Consider the following 11,300-nt stretch of genomic DNA (forward strand, 5'->3'; position numbering starts at 1 on the left):
CAAGAAGTGAGCTAAAAGTGGGGAGTTAGAGAGATGGAGCGGTTTTAAGAAAGAATTCTGGAGCTTAGGGCCCACTGTCAGTGACAGAGCGATTGAAATTATGGATACGCAAGAGTTCTCAGTGGGTTGTGGGGCTGGAAGAGGTTACAGAGGTAGGGAGCGGTGCAATCGCGGAGGGATTTTAACACCAGGATAACAATTGCAGTCATCTTGTGGAGTGTTATTATGTTTAAAGTACAAATTACAATTCATATCAATTGAAGGTATCCATCATACTTTGTATTTTACAAGTACGCAGCTATGTAAGATAAATTATTTTGTACAGACAATTGACCCTTGATTATATGTACCTATATATGTCCTTTCAAACACATAGTGGGTAAAAATAATGGTACACTAGCTATGCAATGTTAAACCGGCTTGTCAGTTAATATAGCATGTAAAATACTTAATGACAATGGTTTACCCTGACCAGGAGCAGCTGTCAGGGTATATCGCTTGTAACACGACCAAGGGCATGGGTCAGACAGCAAATCAAAGCCTTGCTCCAGATCTAAACTTGAAACAGGTCTTCAGCTTCCATTTTAAAGGCTGATACAAACAATTTAAGATATCCAAAGGTTCTTTCTCTCTATTATTACGAACCCAGACCCCAACAGTGACCAGGATACTGGAATAAAACCCTAGGTAGTTTATTTTAAGACCGCGGATCACCCCAGGAATGATTGCATGAAAAAATAGGGCTTTGGTATTTGTAAAACAAAATATTTATTATAAATAACATATTAAACTTTTAACTTCACACCCAAAAATGAACAGCTTACAATTATCCCTTAACACAACTATACAATTTCCCATTAAACAACAAGATAAGAAACATACAGCTCTCAATCCACCTTAAAATTAGCGGGGCAATAGAGTAATATTTGCAGTACAGAACAGGGACGGGATTCTCCAATAATGGGGCTATGTCCCCACGCCTGCGAAAAAACACAGAGGAATCACTCTGGATTTACCTGGAGAAAGTCCAGGGCGATTCTCCGATTTGCAGGGGGCAAGCAGGGCCCTTGAATGCTCCTCGCAGCTCCGGCTGCCGATATGGGGCCCTGAACTTCCGGTCGGGGGTCCGAGCATGCGCACGGCGGCAGCCGCCCTGCATGACATGACCAACCCACACCGCGGACTGGCACCGAAAATATAGGCCCACACCAGATCGCGGGCGCCCACAGATCGGTGGCCCCTGATCGGTAGCCTGCCCATCCTGGAGGCCCCTCCCCCGGTGAATGATCCCCCCACCGGCGCGGTAGTCCGCAGCCACTGCACCAAGTTCCCGACAGGTGGAACCATGAGAGAACCACGCCGTCGGCAAATCGGCCACCAGCACTCGGTGAATCGCCGCAGGGGCCTCGTTCAATGGCCCCCAACCGGCACCGCGTCAATCGCACGCGCGCGATTGCTGGTGACCCGATCTCGAGATGCCCATTTTCCGCCTCCGTGCCCACCCAATTTCGGCTCAGAGAATCCCGCCCCCTATTCTGGCTCTTGTTAGGACCTCTTCAGACTTTGGCTGAATATCTTCAAATAGCTGCTTCCACTAAATGGTTTCAGCCTCTTTGTCTTCAGAATGAGACTGCTCTGCTTTAAAATATTATTACTCTTTTCCCCCTACCCTATTGGGAAAGAAAAATGCCTTTACCTTTGGTCCAAAAAACAAGGATTACCAGATCAGACTTCACTTCTCTTCCAAACGCCTGTCTCCCAAACTCTGTCTCTCTCCACAGCTTTCTCCAAAACTGCCTCTCTCCTCAACTTCTCAAAATGTCTGTCTAATTCACTTGCCCCACTCAGTAATGACCTCCTCTCCACAAGATTAACAAAAACAAATTCTCTCTGCAAAAGCACATTAACACGTCCATGACCTCCCCAGTCAAACACAGCCCATTAGCCTAGAGCAGTGTTCTTCAAATTTTTTTCCCAGGTACCCATTTTTGCCAACCGGCCAACCTTCGGGACCATACCCGGCCGACCTTCGCGATCCACGCCGGCCGACCTGCGCGACCCACCATTTTCTCTTACCTTTTTTGCTGCTGACAAAAATGGAGGAAATGGTTTTGGGTCCCTTTGGCCCTCTTAGACCATCCTCCAATGGAACCTGTTGGATGAAGGGGAAGCCTTCCGGTGTCGGAAAGTATGGAGTCTCCAACTGTCCAAAGTTCTGCATTTTTTTCCTGTAAAATTTTATCAATATGCACATAGTTTTGCGCATGCGTGCCGATGATCTGGCACGCATGCGCAGTGCGGCCGCATCTTTTTTACATGTTCGCGGCCATTTTCAAGGCCGTTTGCAGCTGGCGTAATTAACAGCTGGCTGCTGCGGCTGTTGTGCGCAGATTTGCGCGATCGGGAGCGCCGCTACGGACGGCTCCACGACCCTCCCGACACCCACCCATGACCCACCCCCAAGGTTGACAATGCCTGGCCTAGACTGAAAAACACATTCCTTGTCAACTTCACCTGCCATTCCCGAAAAGCAAAACAGAATCCTTTTTAAAACCATGATCACTGCAGCCACACATTATACCCCCAGGCTTTTAACTCTTAACTTGTCCCAGTATTTAGAAGACAATATTCCTAAAATCCTCCAATTGTTACACCGCTCATTATTAATCTCAAGGTTCATCGAATCTACATTGTAGAAGGAGGCCATTCGGCCCATCAAGTGTGCACCTGCCCCTGGAAAGGACACCCTACTTAAGCCCACACCTCCACCCTATCCCCGTAACCCAGTAATCCCTACCTAACCTTTTGGACATGACGGGCAATTTAGCATGGCCAATCCACCTAACCTGCACATCTTTGGACTGTGGGAAATGGGAGCACCCGGAGGAAACCCACGCAGACACGGGGAGAACATGCAGACTCCGCACAGACAGTGACCCAAGCCAGGAATCGAACCTGGGACTCTGGAGCTGTGAAGCAACAGTGCTAATCACTATGATTGTGAATGTGTCTCTAATTCACTTGTCTCTCAGTCCGGAAGAAACGGTCTCGAACACGTTCGTACTTTAGAATATTCTTTATTGCGATCGGGGCAGCCCTCTAGGTATTCCAAAGAAACACCTCTGAGTGTGCCAAAGTTTTGCTCAAAACATCCTGTCTTTATATGTTTTTTTAAGGGGCTGTCCCTTACATTCACTTGAGCTTGCCCCCATTACAAAGCATAACTTGTTATTGCCATAATTTCAATACATGATTTTACAGACTTTGAAGTTATCTATTGGCACATGAGTATATAGCAACTTTAGCAAAACAACAGGTGTTAGCCATAATTGCAAGCAGCTCCCACATTTCATATTCCGTCATCCAGCCATCTTCCTTGTTTCTCAAGGCTATTCGGCTTACAGTCATGAGCCGGCTCACAAATTCAATAATAACTCCCTTATTAGTAACTTTCCACTAATGTGTCCCATTAATTCTGGAGTGTTCTAGCTATTAACCCTTGCTTCACATTCTCATGATAACATGCCGCCCTACGAAGGGACTGATGTTCAGAAGCTTCACTTGGATCACTAGAAATAGGGGAAGCCATTAGTCCTTTAAGCCAGTTCCACCTTTCAATTGGATCACTGCTGACCTGTACCTCAATTCCATTTTTAAAAATTACAAGATGGGGGCATCACTGGCTAGGCCAGCATTTATTGCCCATCCCTAATTGCCCGTGAGAAGGTGGTGGTGAGCTGCCTTCTTGAACCGCTGCAGTCCCTGTGGTGTACTATGAGGGAGGTAGATTCAGGATTTTAACCCAGCGACAGTGAAGGAACAGTGATATATTTCCAAGTCAGAAGGGTGAGTGACTTGGAGGGGAATGTACAGGCAGTGGTGTTCACATGTGTCTGCTACCATACTCCATATCTGCCAATAGTCTTACCGAATTAAACTCTATTTATTTCACACTTAAAAACTCCAATTGACCCCCAACACCCACAGACGTTTGGGGAAAGCGATTTCCAAATTTCCACTACACCTTGTGCAGTAAAACACTCTCTGCTTCCATTCCCGAATGTCCCGCTCTAATTTTAAGATTGTGCCTCCTTGCTCAGGATTCTCCTCCCCTGTCCCCCCATGAATGAAATAGTTTCTCAGCATCAAATCCTTCAATCAGATCGCTCCTCACCTTCTATATTCAAGGGAATACAAGGCACATTTGTGCAAACTGTGCCCGTATTCAAAGCACTGAAGTGTAAGTGAAAAGTTTGGCTGTGCATTATCTTTTCACCCATTCAGCCACCTGAATCAGAAGGTCGTGAGTTCCAGTCCCACTCCGAAAACCTGAGCATATCATCCAGGATTGCACACCAGTGCCGTACTGAAGAAGTACTGCATTGTCAGGGTGGGTGTGGGGAGGGCAGGGGGAGTCTGCAACGGTGAGGGCAAGGTTGTCATCTTTCCAATAAGATGTTAAACCAAGGGCTGTTTTTGTCTCTCGGGTGGGCATGGAAGAAGAGCTGGGGAGATCTCCCCTCGGGTCCTGGCCAACATTTGTTCCTCAGTCAACATCCCTAAATAGGTCATCTGCTCAAGACTCCATTGCTGCACGAAGGAGTTAGGACAGGGGTGGGCAAACTACGGCCCACGGGACGCATGCGGCCCGCCAAAGGTATTTCTGCGGCCCACCAAGTCATTTAAAAAAAAAAAAAATTTTTTTAAAAAAAATTTTTTTTTTTAAGGTTAATGGGGGTGGGGGGGGGGGGGGGCTGTTGGGTTACTTACTGGTATAGGGTGGATACGTTGACTTGAGTAGGGTGATCATTGCTCGGCACAACGTCGAGGGCCAAAGGGCCTGTTCTGTGCTGTACTATTCTATGTTCTATATGAGGCGTCCAGAATCATAACCTGGTGAAGTAATTATTTTACTTAATATACTATGCGGCCCTTTATGAATTGTGAATTTCTGAATGTGGCCCTTGCACGGAAAAGTTTGCCCACCCCTGAGTTAGGAGTTCCCTACGTTCTAACAGTGACCACACTTCCAAATACTGCAATGATTGTCAAACACAGTTGGGGTGTCCTGAAATTGGGACAAATACTGTGTAAACCCCAGTCTTTCCGTTTTTGTTCTTAACTAAAATCTTGATTTCCCAAATGTTTTAACATGAGCCTAGAACCAAGAACTCACCACAATCAGTAAATTGAACTGGTGTTTGGATAGCAGTGGGAGAGGGTTTCTGTACTCGTGCTTGTGGACTGACTGGAGGATGTATGAACTCTCTGTATTCCACTGAACAGAGTGGATTCCAAAGCTGTCCGACAGAGATGTTGTGAGGAGCTTGCCAGTTCAATGCTTGCTACATTATTGAGGAAATAGGTACGAGGAAATAAATTCCAAGGCTGGATTCTAATTGCTGGACCTAGACAATGCTTATCGTTTCTGTTAGCTTTGCTTCTGATCCAGGAATCTGGCATCCCTTTGCCAGATTCCAACTTCCCATCTCACTCCCAGGTACCTTTGTCGTCATTTCTAAAAAATGGAATTAATTAAGCTGTTTGCAAACACATAAAAATGCACGATCCTCATTTTATTGCATCATAAAATGACAACATCAATTTACATTTATCTAGCACCTTTAACATTGTAAAATGCCCCAAGATAGTTAGAGTATAGTCAAGTAAAGCAGGACATACAAAAACTTGGCCGAAGTGGCAAGTTTGTGAGAAGGTTCTCAATGGAGCACAGTGAGAGGTAGAAATGCTGAGAGATGGGGCGGAACGGTGGCAACAGTGGTTAGCACTGCTGCCTCAAAGTGCCAGAGACCCAGGTTCAATTCTGTCCTCGGGTGACTGTCTGTGTGGAGTTTGTACATTCTCCCCGTGTCTGCGTGGTTTTCCTCCGGGTGCCCCTGTTTCCTCCCACAGTCCTAGATGTGCAGGTTAGGTTATGGGGATAGTGGGGAAGTGGGTATGGGTAGATTGCTCATTCGATGGATTGGTGCAGACTCGATGGGTCGAATGGCCCCTTCTGCACTGGAGGGATTCTATGATTTGGGCAGGGAGTTCCAGAGTTTACCACATAGATGGCGGAAGGCACAGCTGCTAATACTGGGGCAAGAGGAGTGTGGAATTCACCGATGGAGGAATGCAGAGATCTCAAGAGGGGTGTGGGGTTGGAGGAAGGGCGAGGTTATCCAGGGATTCAAAAGGAGAATTTGAAAATCATGGCGCTGGTGGGCCGGGAGAGGGTGTAGGTCAGCGAGCACAGAGGTGATTAGTAAATGTGACTTGATGCAGGCTAGGATATGGGTACCATATGGATGAACTCACGTTTATGTGGAGTGGGGGGGGGGGGGGGGTGTCAAAGAGGGGTCCACTGGAACATTTGGGAGAGATCAGAAACATTGATGCTGCTGAACAAAAGCTCCAACATCCACAAGAGTTCCATCTCCTTTGTTTTAAGAATGTTGCCTTTGAGTGACATGGCCGTGCTCTTATCTGGGAACTGGCGCACACTGCATCTTACTGATTGTATTAGAGTCAGACAGTTGTGCCATTTATTCCTAGCTGCGAAATCTAACCCCTGTGTTCACTGCAGGCCATGCTGTTTCTCACATAACCAGTTAGTCACAGCTTCACCCCATGTCATGTTCCAGGGATTACCAAGAGCCCCACACCTGCCAGTGACAGATAGCTGCAATTCTTTTCAACAAGCCTAACTTTTGACAGCTTTCAGAGACTGGATATGTGAGAGATAAACATATTTAGAGAGAGAGAGAGAGATTTATATCACATATAAACAAAAAAGCACATCCTCCAATTAAAAATAAAACTCAAAGGCGTTGTTCCTGTGGACTTGTGTATTGTTATTTAAGAGGAAACTGTCTTTCAAATGGGGACCTCATTCAATGTGTTCACAGCAGGTTCCCCAGGGACCGTTTAATACGGATCAGTTACCAGGACTGACAATTACTTTGTCTCCTCTCGTTCTCTCTCTATTACACACACTGACAATCTCACAAAGAGACTTGCAATTACAAACACATATTACTTCTCCAATTGTAACAGTCTGATTTTGTTTGCACACACACACACACATACTCGCTTACCCTCCGGTCTCTGCTCCCGAGTCCTCCCCTGGACCTTTCCTCTCCATTGCTCTGTTTCCACTCCACTCGCCTCTCCTCCCCTGTCCTGATCGCCCAGTCACCCAGGCTCCACCTCTCCTGGGCTGGGCTGGCTTTCGGAGGCTTGAGATGGACAATGGCCAGAGGGGCTGAAGAATAGCGCAGAGCAAACAAAAAATAATACAAGGGTTCCAAAAAAAGAAAGGATGCAGAATCGAGCTTCTAATACTCTCGAACAATCTGAATTCTGAACTAATATATTCACCATTTTGATCCTTGAAACTAAAATCGGTAATAAACTGGAGAGCATTTCACATCATTGGAAATTACTTCGGCGTCTGGACAAACTAAAAGTCGTTATAGTGCATGGGGCAGTTCTAATAAAGAGGAAGTAGATTTTTTTTCCTTATGTGTACTAAACCGGTGAGGTCACCAAGGGTTAATTGTCCCTGCCCTTCTCCTGGAGTTAATGTGGCATTGCCCATGGTAATCGGGTGGGATAACCCTATTACCTCCATTTTGAAGAGGGCTGACCACCAGGTGACAAAGAGATTGTCCACCCCAGGCAATGGGGTGCTGTGATGGCAATTGCCATTTTAGACTGGAACCAGTCAGGGTGTGCCTAGTTCGACAGGCGATGGAAGAAAGTGGTTCGTACAGAGCTGGGCATGCAGTTACCTTTGTGGGTCTTGGAGGAGCAGGAATTTTGCCCTGGGCCTCCTCCTCGCCATCCCTGGGTTTTTAGTCTTCAGTCTGACACGCTTTGTCAGGAGCCCGACTCTGCAGCTCACCCAGAACATTTAAATGAGGGCCGGGATCTCAAAATCAGGGAGGCCTCCTCTTCACTGAGACTGACGCTTGGCCGCTGCACTTCCACCCAGCGACCTCAAAGACTCACATAATACATATACAATAGTATTATCATCTCAGCAACAAAAGTGGTTTATCACTGCATTTAATTTTCCTTAATTTGATCTGCCTAGGACACCGTGTCATTTAGGAAACCAAATAAACAAAATCAACAAATTGAGGGATAAATTAAAACGCACCTCCTTGAAGGGATATTGCATCAAAGTAAACAGGAGCTCACAGGAAACTTTAAACATCAAAACAAATGTGATTAAAGGGGTTGATAAAACACCCCAGTCCCCATGGTGCCCACCGGGCATGGAAGGCCTAGATCATGCTAGCGGGCACCATGTGCTCCCTTTCCAGGGACACCTGGTAGTGAGCATAGCCACGGACGAGGAGCAGACAGTGGAGATGCATGAATCCTTCAACCGCATGCTGCCTGGACCTATTGATAGTCAGCTTGGCCAGGCCAAGGAGCAGGCCCACAAGGAGTCCTCTTCCCTCCCCGACTCCCTATGTACCGGGTTAGGACACTGTGTGATTGCACAGGTTTAATGGGTTTAACAACCTACCCTCCCCCACCTGAGAGACACATGATCCACATCCAATTCTCCACCCTATCACAGAGAAACTCTTCCCACCTTCAATCCCCCCAGTCCACACTGACACTCATCATATTCCATCTAACGGTTCTTCTCTAATCCACGTTTATAGGAGTTAGACTCTCTCACAGCTATTTCCACAGTTCAAACTGACACACTCTCTCCCAGCCAATTCAAACTCATACTCCTTCACTCTCAGTGTTGGCTCTTTCCTTCCCCCCCAGCCTCAAAGTTCCTTCCTCCTTTCCCTCCCGCTTTCATGTCCTCCATTCATTCCCCTTCCATTTTTCCCTTATAATCTGTCCCCTTCATTAGCATTGTTTTCTTCCTGTCTTCCTTGTATACTACCATCCATTTTCTTCTTCTCCTTCTTGTTTGGTGTAATCTGTTCCTCTATACCCCACGCTTACCTCAAGCCATTTTCATGCTGTCCTTAATGCTACTTCAAGCTGAGTCCTGTTGGCATTTAACTGACTCCAGCTGCTGCATACTGTAGGTGGGAATTTCTGTTCTTGGAAGAATTCTTGCGACGGTATTCCCATCCATCAACGGCAGTACTGGGATTGAAACAGGACTGAGGGCGGGGGGGAGGGGGCTCATCGGTGCAAGTTCTTTCTTACTTTTCAATTGGGATAACATGCCCCTGGCCTCCAACTCCACTTCATCTGTAACACCTTGTTATAGAAAAGGAATTCTTGATGCAAGTGTGGGCTGTTTGATCACGCTCAAATGGAGCTTTCCATTCCACGAGTACTGTGGAATTATTCTCCAGGATATAATGAGGCACCAATTAAAGTGAACAAAAGGACGAGGAAGAAAATGCTATGGAAGCTAAGTTCAAATCCTGAGCTGGGCCATGCTTTGCCTATATCCTGCATCCTCTTGTGACCCCTCTTCGCTTGATTTTCGATGCTTTTAATAAGTTGTGAATCCATTGCTCAAAGTTGAAACGAGCACCATTTCAGCCTCCTGTTTTTCCAAAGATCAAATATTGCTCCAATAAAGGAGAAAAAAGGATTTTAGACTGGGTTAAACTGCAGGGATGTTCCGGCAGCCTGAGGATTATTGTAGAATGTTTTATGAATACAGGCCTGCCTTCTGTTGTAGAAATGTTCATTGTTTTGCATCGAAGCTCCCTCAGGGGGATAGGGCTAAAGAGGATCAGACACCAGCAGGGAAATATTGTGATTGCAAAATAGGTGCATTTGCTGGCTTTTCTATGTTTAATCTTTGTTTTGTGTTAAAAGTGGCAGTGAGGTGTTGAGAATCATTGCAAAAGCAGACTTCATTACTTTGAAAATCATGTTAGGCAAATGAGTGGGGGGAAAGCACGTCACCCTAAACTGTCTGGTCAGTAAATTATCCATGCTTTTTCGGCAAGTAACAGTGCTTTGGGACAGCCTAAGTTTATGAAAGGCGCTATATAAATGCAGGTCTTTCTTTATTGTAGCAATGGTAGTTGTGTTTCTTCGGCAATCAGTGAAGGATTCACTTCACCATCATTGTGGATGCTGGTTTTGTGGTTGAGACGTTAAGCCCGGGTAACATTACTCAGGGAAAGACGCACCTTCCCATTTTAAATACAGCACTGAGTTTCCCCAATGTTCTGATTAGCATTCCTTCCTCCCCAACACACCGAAAAACAGATGAGCTGATTATTCATTCTTTGGCTGCTTGTGGGAGCTTGCTTTGCACAAATTGGCTATCATGTTTGTCTACCTTACAACAGTAACTGCCCTTCAGAAGTGCTTCATTCACTGGAAAGCATTTTGGGCCATCCTGAGATCATGTTAAGGTACAAACATAAATGCAGGTTTTTGTCTACCCTGTTACTCATTACTGAACACTGTCAGCGTTAAGAAGGGACAGAGAGGTCGACACATTTAGCAAAGCCATTGGGCGGGATTCTCCATTGGCGGGATCCTCCTCTTCGCCTGCAGCGCACTCACGCCCACGGATTTCCCGACAGCTTGGGGGTGGCTACAATGGAAAACCCCATTGGCTGGCTGCCGGGATGGTGGATCCCACTGCCGGCGGGCGCATGCCGCGCCAGAAAACAGATCTGGCGGGGTGGAGAATCCTGCCCAATTTGCTCCCAATTTTATTGAATATTTGTTTGTCCCTTCCTTAACGGACAGATTGCTGTTTGCCAAGAAAGACAAGTAATAAGGGCGAATTGAAAACTTTTACAGTGTTCATTTTGTACCTAATAATAATCAATAGCATAGATATAAATCAATATGATTATATCCTTTCCACATTAGAGATCTCTGACATGAGAGAGGGATCTTGTAGGGTCAAAGTAGAGAAAATATTTGATATAGTGGGGAATTCAGAAGAAGGGGACACAATTTTACATGTAGTGGTAAGCCGTTTAGAAGTGAAATCAGGAAGGGTGTAAGGGATCTGGAACCCTTCCTCCACCATTGTCCCCCACAATAGGGTGATGGATGCTGGGTGTTAACTGAAATATTCCAAACTGAGATTGGTCGATTTTTGTTGGGTCGGGGCGTTAAGTTCTATGAAGCTTAGGCAGGTAAATGGAATTGAAATACAGATCAGCTGTGATCTGATAGAGATGGGGAGCTGGCTAAGGAGCTGAACAATATCAGAAATAAAAGCTATGATTTGGTGGTATGTTTCTTCCTTCGGAGTCCAGATGTTGGGGATTTGAGTCCCTCTCGAGGCCTGAGAATAATTTCCAGGCTAATACTTTAGCACAGTACAGGGG

General features: G+C 46.0%; 1 protein-coding gene across 1 annotated transcript in view; it reads right to left on the reverse strand.

The window, feature by feature from the left end:
- LOC119969241 (protein FAM124A) overlaps nucleotides 1-7,161 on the reverse strand; it is a 59,249-nt gene extending 52,088 nt beyond the window's left edge. Inside the window, exon 1 of the mRNA XM_038802592.1 lies at nucleotides 7,098-7,161. Within this exon, the coding sequence (XP_038658520.1) occupies nucleotides 7,098-7,144 (47 nt within the window). The 5' untranslated portion in view covers nucleotides 7,145-7,161. The remainder of the gene's footprint in view (nucleotides 1-7,097) is intronic.
- Nucleotides 7,162-11,300: the final 4,139 nt, after the last annotated feature.

The sequence above is a fragment of the Scyliorhinus canicula genome, chromosome 7 (assembly GCF_902713615.1).
Source record: "Scyliorhinus canicula chromosome 7, sScyCan1.1, whole genome shotgun sequence".
Lineage (NCBI taxonomy): Eukaryota > Metazoa > Chordata > Chondrichthyes > Carcharhiniformes > Scyliorhinidae > Scyliorhinus > Scyliorhinus canicula.